Source organism: Pinus tabuliformis, chromosome 7 (genome assembly GCF_031772625.1).
Source record: "Pinus tabuliformis cultivar Carrire ecotype Pingquan chromosome 7, CPIR1, whole genome shotgun sequence".
In the NCBI taxonomy this organism is placed as follows: Eukaryota; Viridiplantae; Streptophyta; class Pinopsida; order Pinales; family Pinaceae; genus Pinus; species Pinus tabuliformis.
Genome location: NC_142293.1, coordinates 1,254,867,748 through 1,254,884,564, shown reverse-complemented (window position 1 = coordinate 1,254,884,564; position 16,817 = coordinate 1,254,867,748). Strand labels below are relative to the sequence as shown.

Here is a 16,817-nt window from a genome sequence, read left to right as displayed (position 1 = left end):
AATTTTGAAGTTTAGCACCTATAACTTGGATTTACAAAAACCCTTGCCGGATTTTCTCTAAATATAACTGGAATTTCAATAACTTTTCGGGCAACTCCTCCGCCTCGTTAGACTATGCGGTTAAATTATGGTGTGTTCTATGCTTAGAGCAATTTACTTATTTTTCTTTTTATTAGCCACATATTAGCAATCACATATACATTAAGTAAAGTGCAGATAGAACATTAAATGATCAACAGAAAACAAGCCAAGACAAGAGACACAAGATGTGGCGGCTAGCTAGGGACAAACCCCAATGCGGGGAAACCCTTTGATCAAATCTTCTTTTATCTTCAATAGTTCAGCAGAGAGAAATAGTACAAAATCTAAATTTTGTAATTTTATATCAGCAGCAACAAACCCTAGATCAGCAAAGTCAAACTTGGTCAAACTAGCTGAAATTGACCTCTAAAATACTTGGTCAATTTCCGGTCAACTTGTCCTCGAACAGCCTGAAGAAACAACCCTTGAACAGCCCCAAAAGTTCAGTCAATTTGCAGATTTCTGAAGTCAACTTGCAACCCTAAACTAGGGCAGTCAACACCGGTCAAACTAGAGGTTAGATCACCTCGATTTTCATGCCAAAAATTGCGGCCTGCCTAGGAGAAGCAACCACACCCAATCCACACTTTTGGAAGGTCAATGCTGGTCAAAGAGATGACCTGCTGCCCTAGCATCCTTCTTTCTGCGTCTTCCTTGCCCTAGGACGTCTTCCTTTCAGCCACACGTGTGTGAGAGAGAGAGAGAAGATGAGTGAATTGAATTGTCCAAATGAGGAGAATACTCTTTGTATTTATATGCAAACGTTGAGGTTGAATACACATGACTGTTGGGCTTTTAAGCCTACATAAGTTTGCTGGCCGACCTTGACAATTTGTCCATAATCAAAATAAATTCATATCTCCATAAATACTTATCAGAATCGGATGATCTTTAGATCAATCCTACACCTCTCGATGAGAGGAATCTAGGAAAAATATCAGAAGCCATAAATAAGGTGATCCACATGGAGTTTGGCCCTAGTTGCCAATTTTAACACTCCCTCTCAACTAGGGAGAACTTCATTTGCAATCTGTCAGACCGTCGCTGCTATTTATCCATGAAATGCACTGTCATGTACAGCTTGACCCCACTCTGCTCTGCTCTGCTTGAACTATGAAGAAGAAGAAATGATCGAGGATGTATCATACCATCCTCCACTGACCTGAAGTCAGTCTCAGAGTGTGAACCACTCTCACTGATCCCAGATCAATGGAGGTCATCCTAGCATAAGGAGTACGATAGATACAGCGATATGTGCATCGATTGTACTACTATGGTCCCTATCCTCATTTCCCTGCTCATTGATCAGACGAGAGGTACTTCCCATGAGTCCTAGACTGCATGGGTAGGATGCCTCGACAGGAGAACTAATCATCCTGTCCACAGGAGAACGAATCATCCTATATAGTGGATGCCATAGAGAACTAATCATCCTGGCCTACAGGAGAACTAATCATCTTGCTCCACAGTCACCACAGAGAACGAATCATCCTGGCCCATAGGAGAACTAATCATCCTGTTCCACAGTCGCCACGGGGTATCACAGGTGAAGGTCGAACCTTTACCCTTTACATAGTGCACCACCAGGGGATGGTGAGTCGCCCTGTGGTCACATGTTGCTCCAAGAAGTACCCCGCGCCCCCTTGGAGCTCCCAGAGCTTAATACATCATACTCGACCCTCATAAGAGGGTCTCTGAACGACACCAAGTCGTTCTTGGAAAGTCAGGAATTTGACCTTTCCTAGGGGCTTTGTCAAAATGTTGGCGACTTGTTCATCTATACCAATATGTTGGAGCCTTATTGCTCCTCGCTGCACCATATCTCGAATATAGTGGTACCTGATATCGATATGCTTGGAGCGATAATGAAATTCAGGATTCTTTGATAAACGGATCCCGCTCTGGTTGTCACATGAAATCACGTTAGTATCCAATGTAAATCCAAACAGCTCACTGAAGAGCTTTCGCAACCAGACTGCCTCACAGGAGGCCATGCTAGCAGCAATGTACTCTGCCTCAGCGGTGCTCAAAGCCACCGACTTCTGCTTCATCCAGGATATCGAGGCAGATCCCAAAGAGAAACAGCACCCGGAAGTGCTCTTTCGGTCCACCACATTGCCTGCCCAATCAACATCAGTATACCCAAGTAGTCTCACATCTCCAACAGTGTATCTCAACCCATGAGTGATTGTGCCACGAAGATATCTCAACAAATTCTTGGCACCAATCCAATGTGAGTGGTGAGGCTCAACCATATGTTGACTCAATGTGTTGACTGCAAAGCATATATCAGGACGGGAGTTCACCAAGAACATTAATGCTTCGACGAGTTGACGATACTCAGTAGCATTTCGTAAAACAGCTCCGACAACACTGCCACTTAACTTCTTGAAGTCAAGCTCCATCGGGGTAGTTACGGGCTTGCAGTCCACCATGCCGAATCTCTTCAATATCTTCACCACATATTTTCCTTGAGGTAGGAAAATCTCCCTTGGTTTCTGCCAGACTTCCAGTCCTAGGAAATAGTGCATAAGTCCTAGGTCTTTCATCTCGAACTCAGAAGCCAACTCCCTCTTACATTCGTGAATGAGAGGCTCTGCACCTGTTAGAAAGAGGTCGTCAACATATAGCACCAGTATGAGAGGCTTGTCATCTAAAACCTTAAAGTAAAGGTTAGGGTCGGCTTCACTCCTAGTGAATCCCAGTTTCATCAAGTAGCTATCGATCCTCTCATACCATGCTCGAGGTGCTTGCTTTAGCCCATAGAGGGCCTTCTTCAACCTGCGCACATGAGATTCTCGATCATAAATCTCAAATCCTTCGGGTTGCTCCACATAGACCTCCTCTTTGATCGAACCATGTAAGAACGCAGTCTTGACATCCATCTGATGTAGATTCCATCCTTGCGAAGCAGCAAGGGCTATGATCGAGCGGATGGTGGTATATCGAGCAACAGGTGCAAATATCTCGTCATAGTCTATACCTTCCTTCTGGGAGAAGCCATGAGCGACAAAACGAGCCTTATACTTTTCCGCACTTCCATCAATTGCATGCTTTATCTTGTAAAGCCATTTTGAAGTGATAACTGCTTTGTCCTGGGGTCTGGGGACCACATCCCAAACATTGTTTTTCATAATGGACTCATATTCCTCGGTCATAGCATCCTTCCATACTTGATGCTTGACGGCATCTGTGAATGACGAAGGCTCATTTTGGATGATCGTGCTCATGATGGTCAAGTATCCTTGATTACTTTAACGGAAGGTTCCTCGGGGTGTAATGTGTCCTTCAACATCATCAAGTGTCCCCCTAAGCCATTAAGACCTCTTCCTTGAAGAGGAAGGCTCTTGCGGAGGAGGATTAATAGGATCCATAAGTTCTTCCACATCGGGCATCGTCTCATCTTCTTTTTCCTTCGGTTCCCCGATGTCAGCTTCTTTAGATCCCCTTAAAGTAGGAAGATTGTCTACCTTGCTAAGAGCCATATCTTCGTCAAAGGTGACATCATGACTAATCTCGACTTCCCTTTGACCAACTACATAGATTCTATAGCCCTTAGTATTTTCGCTATAGCCCACGAAGATTCCTTTCTTTCCAGATGCACCCAATTTATTCCTTTTTTCTTTAGGCACATGAAAATATACAGGGCTTCCAAAAATTCTAAAATGAGATACGTTAGGTTTCTTACCGGTGAACATTTCTTCGGGAGTCTTGGAACCCAATGCTTGATGAGGGCATCAGTTTTGTACATATACGGCGGTATTTGCAGCTTCGGCCCATAGAAACTTCGGAAGTCTTTGATCATGGAGCATAGCACGAAAAGCTTCCACAATTGTACGTTTTTCCTTTCCGCCCCACCATTCCGTTCAGGAGTATATGGTGTAGTAGTCTCCCTCTTAATGCCAGCCTCTTTGCAAAAGTCATGAAACTCATTGGATTCATATTTAGTCCCATTATTAGTCCTTAAGATCTTGATCTTCTTTTTGGTTTGATTCTCGATCAAGGCTTTGAAGTGCCGAAACCAGGAGAACACTTCATCCTTCTTTTTCAAGAAGTATATCCAAGTCTTGCAAGAATAATCATCTGTAAAAGTGAGGTAATATAAATATCCTCCCAAGGAGTTCGTAGGCATCATACCGGATATGTTTGAGTGAATCAACTGCTATATATCGGAGGTCTTGCTTTGGCTTGAGGGGAATGGTACCCTTTTAAGCTTCCCTTTGGCACATCTTGGACATACACCTTCTTGCTCTAATTTGAACTTGGGCATCCCGGTCACCATTTTTTTTACATCGGGTAGAGCTTTATAATGAAGGTGAGCAAACCTCCGATGCCGTAGTTTGGATTGAAGAGATGTGTCACAAGACATGACACCCAACGGACTTCCACCAACCTGATATATTGAATCAACTCGAAACTCAAGAGTAAAAGCATCTTTAAAGTCATTTTTCCATACACGTACCTTGCCATCGTTGAAGGCCACCTTGTAGCCTTTGTCTTCCATTGCCGAAATGGACACCAGGTTCTTTTTGAGATCAGGTACATATAATACATCTTGTAAGTGGATGGTATTACCCTGATTCAATTGAAGAGTGACATTTCCTACGCCTTTCACGAGATATTTTGAATTATCTCCAAGAACAATTTCCAGGTTGGTTTCCTTCTCTATTAGATTATAGAGAGCTTCTTTGTAACCAATGAAGTGCCTTGAGGCACCACTATCAATAAGCCAATTTCCCAGCGAGTCCGAGGGAGCAGTAGTAGATAGAGCTGCTGGTAGATAATATTCATCTTGCTTATTGTTAACAGTGTTAGATTCATACCTGGAATTTCTTGCCTTCTTGAATGGTTGTCCTCTTCCTTGATTTCCGACACTTCTTTTACCTCTGCCATTTGACCTGCCATTCCTTTGATTGCCTTGAGAGGGATTTTGATCATCGTCCCAGTGTGAGTCCCTTTTATTAGGGCACTCCCTTGCATAGTGATTCGTTTTATTGCAATTGTAACATCGTCCTTTTCTTCCACCCTTTGATCCAGACTTTCCTTTGAACTTAGCCTCGGAATTGTTTCTTCTTTTAGTATGAGAAGAAAAGGCAGAGGGATGACCTTTAAGTATGGGCATTTCTTGCTCTTCCATCCTCGTTTCTTCTTGAATGCATCTGGCCATTAATTCCTCAAATCCAGGAATTACGTTATTGTTGAGAAGAGTAGTCCTGAATATATACCATTCAGATGGCAGTCCTCCAAGAGTTGTGAGTGTCATTTCCCTGTCAAGAATTACTTCCCCAATAGATAGGAGATCGTTCTTGATCTCGGTGATCCTTAAGAAATATGCTTGCATACTCTCATCTTTGCCCTTCTTAATTTCCTTCAGCTTATTTCTAAGAAACAAGACTTGATTTGCATCATTAACTTTAAATAAACTCACCAGTCTATTGTAGATTTCCTTGGAGGTGTTCAGCTCGAAAACATAGGGCACCAAGCATTTGTCGATATAGTCCCGGATGATCTTCCTTGCTTTGACTTCTCCCTTGGTCCATTTGTTCCTAGCAGTAGCGGATGCATTTGATGGAGGCTCAACAATCTCGCCTCTCACATGGTCCAACACTTCCTGCTCTTCTAATGTTAGATCGAGAGACATCTTCCATCCGTGATAGTCAGACTTCTCATAGAGTTTGTCTTCAACAGGGAAGTGTGTTGAGGACCCCATGATTTCTTTTTAAGATAGCCTTGCCAACCTTCTCTTCGGTGATTGCTCTTGCTCTTGCTCTTGCTTGGGCTTTGTCTTCACCTCAGCTCTGATACCATGTTAAATTATGGTATGTTCTATGCTTAGAGCAGTTTACTTATTTTTCTTCTTATTAGCCACAGATTAGCAATCACATATACATTAAGTAAAGTGCAGATAGAACATTAAATGATCAATAGAAAACAAGCCAAGACAAGAGACACAAGATGTGGCGGCTAGCCAGGGACAAACCCCAATGCGGGGAAACCCTTTGATCAAATCTTCTTTTATCTTCAATAGTTCAGCAAAGAGAAATAGTACAAAATCTGAATTCTGTAATTTTATATCAGCAGCAGCAAACCCTAGATCAGCAAAGTCAAACTTGGTCAAACTAGCTGAAATTGACCTCTAAAATACTTGGTCAATTTCCGGTCAACTTGTCCTCGAATAGCCTGAAGAAACAACCCTTGAACAGCCCCAAAAGTTCAGTCAATTTGCAGATTTTTGAAGTCAACTTGCAGCCCTAAACTAGGGCAGTCAACACTGATCAAACCAGAGGTCAGATCACCTCGATTTTCGTGCCAAAAATTGCGGCTTGCCTAGGAGAGGCAACCACACCCAATCCACACTTCTGGAAGGTCAACGCTTGGTCAACGTTGGTCAAAGAGATGACCTGCTGCCCTAGCGTCCTTCTTTCTGTGTCTTCCTTGCCCTAGGACGTCTTCCTTTCAGCCACACGTGTGTGAGAGAGAGAGGCTCCTTTTATGCGTAGGGGAGAGAGAGAGAGGCTCCTTTTATGCGTAGGGGAGAGAGAGAGAAGATGAGTGAATTGAATTGTCCAAATGAGGAGAATGCTCCTTGTATTTATATGCAAACGTTGATGTTCAATAGACATGATTGTTGGGATTCTGAGTCTACATAAGTTTGCTGGCCGACCTTGACAATTTGTCCATAATCAAAATAAATTCGTATCTCCATAAATACTTATCAGAATCGGATGATCTTTAGATCAATCCTACACCTCTTGATGAGAGGAATCTAGGAAAAATATCAGAAGCCATAAATAAGGTGATCCACATGGAGTTTGGCCCTAGTTGCCAATTTTAACAAGAGGATTTGACCTTAGCTTGAGGAGCATGATTGGAGGTAGAGAAGGTAAGTTGTACATGTTGTGAGGGCAATCGGTATGAGCCCTAGTGCATGACAATGACAACGTATGTGAGTTGTGGCACATGAAAATGGCTCACTTGCACTATAGAGCTTTACCATTGTTATGGGAGATGGACACTGGTCTTTTGGAGTTCAAGGTAGAGCAGAATGGAGTGTGCAAGGGATGTGTGCATGGCAAGTATGTCAAGGTTGCATTTCCAAGCAGCGAGAGCAAGTCCAAGGGTGTGTTGGACTTGATGCATTCAGATGTGTGTGGTCCTATGTCACTAGAGTTTGTGATGGGGTATTGCTATTATGTGATATTCATAGACGATTTCTCTAGGAGGACTTGGATATACTTCTTGAAGGCCAAGGATGAGGTCTTTAGTCAGTTTCTGGAATTTAAGGCTTTTATGGAGAACTAGATGGGGAAGAAGATTAAGGTCCTTAGATCATACTGTGGGGGTGAGTATACACCTCCAATGAGTTCAAGAATTTTTACAAGGGGGAAGGAACTAAAAGGGAGTTGATAGTGCTGTATAATTCGCATCAGAATAGAGTGGCAGGGAGGAAAAACAGGGCCATCATCGAAGCATCCAAGGCTATGATCCATGATTAGGATCTACTTATGTTTCTGTGGGTAGAGGCATGCAACACGGCTGTCTATTTGTAGAACGGGTGTCCTCATAAGATTTTGAATGACAAGATTCTTGAGGAGGTTTTCACAAGAGTGAAACTGGAGGTGTGCCACCTTTGCAACTTCGGTAGTCTAGTTTATGTCCACATATCGTAAGAGAAGAAGACTAAGTTGGAACCCTTAGTAGAGAAGGGAATTTTTGTTGGATACAATGAGACTTCAAAGGCCTACAAGGTCTACATTCCAATGTAGGGAAAGATAGTGGTCAACAGGATGTCAAATTCGAGGAGGGGAGGACCTATAGGAGGTCACATGGATTAGATCTAGTAGTGGTAGAGGATTAGGAGTGAGAGGCTCCAAAGATTGAAGAGGGACTAGAAAAACTAGTAGTAGGGACACAGTCTTCTGATTAGGAGGAGGAGCGAGATATTCCTTCGAGTTCTCATAGGAGGAGGCACAGATGGGCTGAATAGACATTGAGAGTTACTGAGGAGCATGTGGAGGCTCCTAGCAACACTTTCATGAAGAGTAGACCACTAAGGAGATTTTCTAGTTCTATGGCCTTAATGAACAGTATTTGTGAGTCTGAACCTTCTACTTTTGAGGAGGCAGTAGACTAGTAGGTTTGGAGGGATGCCATGGTGGAGGATACAACTCCATCATGAAGAATGATGTCTAAGAGATTGTATTGAGGCCTAAAGGGAAATCAATGGTTACTTCTCAATGGATTTATAAGGTCAAACTTGCAGCAGATGGTAGTGTTGAGGAGTATAAGGCGAGGTTCGTGGCGATAAGGTTCTTCCAGAAGGAGGGAGTAGAGTATGAGGATACTTTTGCTCTTGTTGCTAGATATGCATCTATCAGGGCTATTATTTCCATTGCTTCAGAGATGGAGTGGAGGATACATTAGATGGATGTGAAGATTGCCTTCCTCAATGGGGTAATTGAGGAAGAGGTGTATATTGAGCAACCTTAGGGATTTGAGGTGCATGGGAGGGAGTCCCATGTATGTAGGTTGAAGAAGGCATTGTATGGACTTAAGTGGGCACCTTGAGCATGGTACTCAAGGATTGATGGGTACTTTCTTAGCTTGGGCTTCACCAAGAGTGAGGTAGATTCTAACTTGTACTATGTACTTGTTGATGGTGATTCACTCATCTTGGTGCTCTAAGTGGATGACCTCTTCCTGACAGGATCTAAAAGGCTCATAGAGATGCGCAAGGACCTTTCTTTGGAGTTCAAGATGAAGGATATTGGGATGATGCACTACTATTTGGGATTAGAGGTGTGGCAACAATCAAGAGTGATATTCATTGGGCAGGGCAAGTATGCAATTGATATCCTAAAGAGATTCGGGATGGAGGATTGCAGGCTTATGTCGACACCCATGATTACCAACTTGAGGAAGCTTAATGCTTCTAATAGTGAGTTGGTGGATCCCATAGTGTACAAGAAACTAATAGGATCCTTGATGTATCTGGTCAACACTAGGCCTAATATTTGATTTCCTATGAATACCCTAAACTAGTTTATGGTGGAGCCTAGGAGAATACATTGGGTGGCAACGAAATATGTGCTCAGGTCTTGAGAGTTACAATGGAGTATGGACTTAGGCATGTCAGAGTTGGTGGAGTGTAGTTGCAAGGCTACACAACTTCAAATTGGTTTGGGAGTGTAGTGGATAGGAAGAGTACTTTAGGTTTTTGTTTCAGTTTGGGTCAGCTATGATCTCATGGTTCAGTGAGAAGTGAAACTCAGTAGCACTTAGCTCAACAGAGATCGAGTACGTGGTTGCGAGTCTAGTGAGTTGTGAGGCCATATGGCTTCACAAAATGCTCGTAGGTTAGTTGGTCTTCAGATGGGGCCCATAGTGATTCATTGTGACTATCAAATTTGCATCAGGCTTTTGAAAAATCCAATGTTTCATGGCAGGTGCAAACATATAGAGATCAGGTACCACTTCATCAGAGACAGGGTCCGAAGAGGTGCTGTGAGATTGCTGTACATATCCATAATGAGTAGGTGGCAGAAATTCTTACCAAGCCCCAGGTGAAAGGCATGGAGTATGGACTTTGGCATGTCAGAGTTGGTGGAGTGTAGTTGCAGGGCTACACAGCTTCAATTTGGTTTGAGTGTGTAGTGGATAGGAAGAGTACTTCAGGTTTTTGTTTCAATTTGGGTCAGCTATGATCTCATGGTTTAGTGAGAAGTGAAACTCAGTAGCACTTAGCTCAATAGAGATCGAGTACATGGTTGCGAGTCTAGTGAGTTGTGAGGCCATATGGCTTCACAAAATGCTCACAGGTTATTTGGTCTTCAGATGGGGCACATAGTGATTCATTGTGACAATCAAATTTGCATTAGGCTTTTGAAAAATCCAATGTTTCATGACAGGTGCAAACATATAGAGATTAGGTACCACTTCATTAGAGACAAGGTCCAAAGAGGTGCCGTGAGATTGCTATACATATCCACAGTGAGTAGGTGGCATAAATTCTCACCAAGCCCTAGGTGAAAGGCAAGTTTGTGTTCTACAAGGACAAGCTAGGGGTGGTGGGGAATCTCTCCCTTGCTAGGATGGAGTGTTGATTTTATGGCATCGAAAGGTCTCCGTCTTCTACATAGGCTAAGTGTCTAACATGAAGGAGAAAAGCCCTCTTTAGGTGCTTGTTCAAGAGGAGCAAATAATGCGATTTCTTTCATAAGCTTTAACTTAGGAAAATCACATTAATCAATTTAATTGATTAATGTTGGCTAATTGAGCAAATTTTTAAGGATAAATAATTTAATTAGTTAAGTGACTTAGAAGTTAGATCTAATCTTGACCATTGATCTAAGTGGGTTAGGATTTAATCCCAACTATCTATCACTTTGGCGATTGAGGGGTGGGGATTTCGCTCAATTTAAAATCATAAAGAGAACCTAAGGGAGAGGATGAAGACATACAATTACATTGTTGAAGAAGAGATTTTCTCATGAGTGTAAGGCTCGAGTGACTGAGGAGAAAGAGGTTACATGTGCAACAAATTTTTGCAAGGAGAATTTGAGAGGGATGAGATTTCTGAAGGGGGCGAGATTTGGAGGAGAGAGGCTGAGTTTTTGGAGTAGGCTGAGACTATGAGGAGAGGTCGAGATTCCTAGCAAGTCTCATGTGAGGAAGGGAGTTGAGATTTTCCCTGGGCACAACTGTATATGTGGAGGCTGAGAAATTTCTAGGGCCGAATTATCTTCCAGAGCAACCATTTTCAGGAGGGCCAAATTCTTCCTCTGGCTGAAAACCTTCGGGCCATTTCCAGGTTCTAATATTGTTGTATTTTTTGTGAAATTTTTGCTACCCAGAAGATGCTATTACCTAGTTAATTATTCAGATTACTTGTACACAACAAAAATAATTTAGTAGCTGAAAGTAATGAATAAAAACATGAACAACACCATTCACCAAATAATATTTGCAGTGGAGTACATGAGAATCCAATCACACAAATAACAAATATTTTTGGACAAGCATCCTTGGAAAAACCCCAGTTTGGGGAAAACCAATTTTTAGGTCAAGGGTTTTATTATTAATCTTCAACAAATTTGCTATTGAGTAACTACATAAATTGCTTGCCTCTCACTGCAAAGCTCCAACAAATTTATTTTCTTATCTGCTGATTACATTGGCTAGGGAAAAATCTCCATGGTCCTCTTTTGCAAATTGCACTGCCTCTCCGCCAACTCGCACTGACTCTCTAGTAATTCGCACTAGCTCTCCAACAATTCACGTTGCCCTTTTTGGCGCTCGCACGACCTCCTGGCAATTTGCACTACCACCCAAAGATAATATCAACCTCCACACATGCGAATTTACCGAGCAACTCAGCCTCCTCCCGAAGCTCACAACTTCCACTGGAAAATTTCGGCCTCCTATAGAAAATAATTCGCCCAACAAAACTCCCTCTGTAACTCAAAAACTAGAAGTATTTAAGAATAACCCTAGAAATATCATTCTCAATACTGCTACTGAAACCATTTTGGCGTCTCACTGAAAACTCACCCAAGTATGATCTGTCTCCAATGCTGCTCATCGATCTCGCTTTATAGTCTCTCATTCACAAGTGAATGACCACAATCACAAGTGAATGACCACAATTAGAAGTTAACTTGTCCCAAGAGATAATTAATTCCTTTGTGTTCATAGCTAATGACACATCTCAAGGCTAGAACACTTGTCCGAGCTACAATATTTATCATTTTTTGTGTAATTTCTCTGTGGATCTAGGCCCTAAATTTTCCAGATTTCAACATAAAGTGAAGGGAGATTTATTTGGTTGAATTTCTGCTGTCTTGTGGTGATTTCCTATTTATTTTTCCGCTGCATATTTTAATTTTGAAGTTGAGAACACCAATGCACTTATTTCAGCAGTTTCAGAATATTAATTTGAGCATAAATTATTTTCAGGGTAATAAAATAATTTTGAGAAAAAATAAATCATATCTGGTGTGAAAATTTCAAGACACTATTTCATATCTTCTAGATGGAGTGACCTTTGTTGGATAGGATAGAGACCACATGATCCACTTGACATGGTCAACCATGATGGGGATAAGTTCTATCTACTCCATTATTTTATATTTCCTTAACTTGTCATGGAGTTACGAAATTATTGTAGTTTGTTGTGAGAAATATGTAGCTACCTTTATAAAAAGGAGCTTTCTCTTCATTCATGATTGGATTTTGGGTGATTTGAGAATATGGAGAAATTGAGAAGTGATATGAGAATGAGTTTGGAGATGATGATGTATTGTGCTCCATTGTATATCAAGCTTGAAGACTACTGACAAAATGAGGTATTGCTTATAATTTGATTGATTATGTTTATGTTCTTCAATTGTTGTTAATATGTTGTAGAGGCTTCTTGTTTCCATGCTTATGTGAAGGCTTGTAATGAAACCATTTATCTAGAAGTAACACGATTTGAGGAGGTTCTCCCTCTTGTTATATTTTCAGTTTGCACTTGTTATCCATCTTCTATCAAATTAAGTTGCATATTGGAAGTACATTTTAGCCATAAAACAACACCTTCATATTAAGATTCACGAGTGGCATCCCCGACCATCCAAGATTAGTTTCTATAATGCATTTTCAACAAACACTTAAGAGTAAATTGCATCAAATTAGTTCATTTTTCCTTAAGTACATACCTAAATTATGAATGTATCAACTAGTTTTTTCATACATTAGATGTTTAAATGTGGTGAATTATCCCTTTCTACCATATAGCATAACAAAAATAGTTGTTTGAAACAAATTAGTCGTATTATTTCATGCAATATTTCATGACTCCATTAGCCCAATAAATTGATAGCCACTGGTCCGATATCATTCCATTTTCTTGATCCTTCCGCCCTTTCCTTTCTTTCTCATAGCCCCTTTCCATTTCCATTTCCTTCTATACACTATAACTTTTGTTTTGTTATGGTTTACTCTTCAAACTTCACCTTGAGCCTCCACTTCATAGCCTTAACAATCCTATCTTAGGGAAGACCTCCTTGTGTTGGAGAAGAGGCAACCTAAAGTTTAGGGAAGAGCACTTGAGGTGTTAGTGGGCAGTCTTCCTGAGTTGCACAAAGTTAGCACCTTGGTGCTTGGGACTTTACACATTGTGATTGCTAGATTTTGTTAGAATAATATTTTATTCAGGTTGCAGTAACATGTAAATAGGCACACAAAAGCTTCTCGGCATGAAATTACATAACAAGATTGAAGTCAAACCTGTTAAATTAGGATGTTTCAAGTGATAACTTATCAACTTACACGGACAACTTTCTCATTATTTGTTTTCTTGCAGATTTACCTGGTTTTACACGAAGTGTATATAAGAGGGACTATGCTCTCATCACACCTGAGAGTCATGTTTTCAGTGCCATTCCTGGCTGGTACTCTCATACTGTCTTCTAAACTACAACTGGTTCTCTCTTTTTGGGATAGAACATCTCTAAGTCTTGAGGTTATCTGATTGTTGTTGTTTCCTCTGATCCTGCAGGACTAAGACTACTGGAGCATATGTGATTACTCCGGCTATGGGTTCCCATTTTGTCATGTACCTGGCACAGATGGAAGGTCTAGGACTCTGGAACTATGTACATCCTTATGTTTCACAATGATACCAGCACCTTATCTTTCGTGCAGATTATGAAATAGTTTTCTGCTTACTGACAAGTTCGCCACATGAATTAGTGTGACATGAAATTTTTTCTAGCCAATTTTTCACCTGACCTACTACATTGTTAGACATGTACACGTTTTGGACAATGTTACTTTTGGCCGTCTCTAACTTTTTATTCCTTCTTTTTCTCACTTCCTTTGGTCATTTGCTTATTCTCTTCTTAGAGAGGGTTGCGAGCCCTTCAATGGCGATAGTTTATTCATGTTATAGATTTTGTGTTGGATGAGCTCTCATTTGCTTTATTTTTTTCACCAGAGAACTCAACATCAGCCCTTCCTCCACAGGATGTTGAAAGGTCAGGTTCATTTTCTTAATAAATCTTTTATATTCTAGTTACAAGTATATGGTTTGTATGGGAGGTTGGACATTTTATATAGATTTAAATAGAATATATTTTAACTTGCTGGCAAAAAGTCTTTGCTTCCCAAAACTTCATTCTCGGAAGTTAGGATATTTGTGATCCCAAAAGTATTTGGAAGTTTTTGGCTTTCAAGCCATAATTTCCTCTCCTTAACTATCTGTCTTTTGCTGTCACAGGATTCTTGTGGCCTTACCACTATTTGCATTTCTTCTACCTTTTCAAATGCTTTCCCCTTTAGTTGCTGAACAGATTCAGCTTCTCTCTTCCCCTTGTTATTTTCCATACAACCCTTTTCAATTCCTTCTTGTATGCATCACTTTCAATGGCCTTACCCTTCACTATTCTATTTGTGGTGCCTTTCTTGAAAATCTAGTTTGTTATTTCATTTTCTGGGAAATTTATATATCTAAGTTTTCCCATTTCAGCTCATTGATGTGGTGTGTATTGGTTAATCATTTTAACTCTAAATTTTGTGACACTGGTTATTTTATCCTTCATCTAATGGATACTTCTCTTTTCAGGTTTCTATTTGTTGTTAAAGGTGAGGTGGTTCTGTCAGGAGGTTCTGTGGTTACTAAGCTACTTGTAAGCTCTCTCTTCCTTTTCTTATTCATCATTTTCTTAACCTAGTTTTGTGAATGTACTAAGGTTTGTTTTCATGTGTTCTTTGAATTTGCCATTTGCATCACATCCAGGATGCTGGCATCAATGGATGGAACTTATGGCTTCTGAAGCTTGAAGATATTTTCATTATTTTTTTTTTAATCTACAAGTTACGATTCTCTGCAAGACCTTTATGGATACAAGCCATAGTCTGCGTTTTTCAATTCTGTTCTGGAATTTTCTGCTGCATTTCACTACAACAGACATTCACAACAGGGATCCTTGAATTAGATTGCAAGACATCAAGAACATGAAAAGAAGAATCGTGAAAGCAATTCTTTTCTAAATTTGTGGAGCAACCAAGTTATTGGGCATGTTTCAATCATCATTTTTCTGGGCATCTGAACTTGTGGAGGCAAAGTAACCATTTGTGGGTGTTTTTCTCTTTGTTTCATGGGCATGGGCATCTAAATTTGTGGAGTGAAAACAATTGTTCGTGGACATTTTCCCCTCAATTTCCTTTGCATGGGAAGCTGTTTTCATTGGCATCTCAAATCATGGTGGCGGAGTAACTGTTCACGGGCATTTTGCCCTTGATTTTTCGGGTGTGAGCATCTGTTTTATTGGTGTCTGAACTTTTGGAGGCAAAGCAATTTGTGGTTCTGTTAATTTCCTGCTGCAAATTTTGTGTTTGGGCCCTTTTTTTCTTCATGATCCGATTTTTGAATGTTAGATGTGAGCCATGGGCTTTTCTCCTGTTGTTCCTGCTGTCCACTGACTATTTTACCACATTGCCTGAGGCGACCACAAAGGTGACAATTTGAATTCCAATGCTTTAATATCATTGTAAATTTTGTGGCTGCTCCAAACATGATGTCTACCTCCATGGAGACTCCTTAGCAGCTGTGAGTGAAAAGCTCCTACGTTCGTTACAAGAGACTGTGTAGCAGAATGTGTGAGATGGGAAAGGTAGATGCAGATCTCTTTACCCTGGTTCAGAAGCTATAGGACCAGCATTCTGAGAAATATAGCCTTATAACGTAATTAAATCTCAAATTTATGTGCAGGACCAGAAGATTTCTGGCCTTGAACAGTTGCCTACAGTCCTGGTTGAAGGCATCCAACTCTTAGGAAATAAAACTTTAGACCTAATGTCAAGGCAAACAGAGATCCTTCTTCAACAGTAGAATCTTAACTAGGAAACTGTAGCCCAACAACCATCCTTTAAATGAAATTGCCGAACATAGTTAATGGGTGCAGGTTGTTAAAGGGAAGAAGGTGCTACCTATTGTTGAATTGGCTGAATAGACAAAAGGATAAAGAAGAGAGGGGCAGACATGCTGAGGACTTAACGTCAGAGTCTGTGATCTCTTATGCTCCTCCAATTCCTTACGTATTGGTCATGCATTTATCCATGACACTCTTATATTAATTTGGATAAAACTTGACTGTCATTGGACTCTCTGCTTACCATCTGCTCTTGGTCCACTCAGGATCACTTCTAAATTCTCAAAGCTAAATAATGTTACATGGATATATGTACCCACACCTCAGGTATACATGCTAAATGGGAATGTCATACGTGGGGTACATCCTAGGTATGGCTAGGCTGCATCCAATTCAAAAGGGTATGTAGGGGATGCAGGGTTACATACCCACCCCTATACTTTGTGCCTCAGACTTTTGAATATATCCTGTGGGATGGAGAATGTCCATGTGCCCCCTACATGGGGTCAACCCATGCCAAAGAAAAAATGAAAAAAAATCTGATCATACACCTTGGGTACACATCCCTGATGGGGACTCTGTACTTGGGATATGGGGTACATCCTAGGCAAGGTTGTACCCAATTTGATAGGGTATATACTATGTAGGGGGCTTAGGGGGTACATTCCTACCCTTATTCTTTGTGTTTTGGACCTCTAGAGGTACCCTGTGGGATGAGGGATGTCCACACATCCTCTGTGTGCGGTTTTCCCCATGTGAAAGAAAAAATAAAAGGAAGAAAAAAATCTTGAGTGTTCCAGCCCTTTCCTTTTTTGTCCAAGT

General features: G+C 40.9%; 1 protein-coding gene across 1 annotated transcript in view; it reads left to right on the top strand.

The window, feature by feature from the left end:
• The window catches only part of LOC149251933 ((S)-ureidoglycine aminohydrolase-like), a 261,971-nt gene that overhangs the window by 28,387 nt on the left and 216,767 nt on the right, over positions 1 to 16,817 (top strand). Inside the window, exons 3-6 of the mRNA XM_089454030.1 lie at positions 13,427 to 13,514; positions 13,622 to 13,698; positions 14,060 to 14,099; positions 14,687 to 14,750. Of these exons, the coding sequence (XP_089310156.1) occupies positions 13,427 to 13,514; positions 13,622 to 13,698; positions 14,060 to 14,099; positions 14,687 to 14,750 (269 nt within the window). The remainder of the gene's footprint in view (positions 1 to 13,426; positions 13,515 to 13,621; positions 13,699 to 14,059; positions 14,100 to 14,686; positions 14,751 to 16,817) is intronic.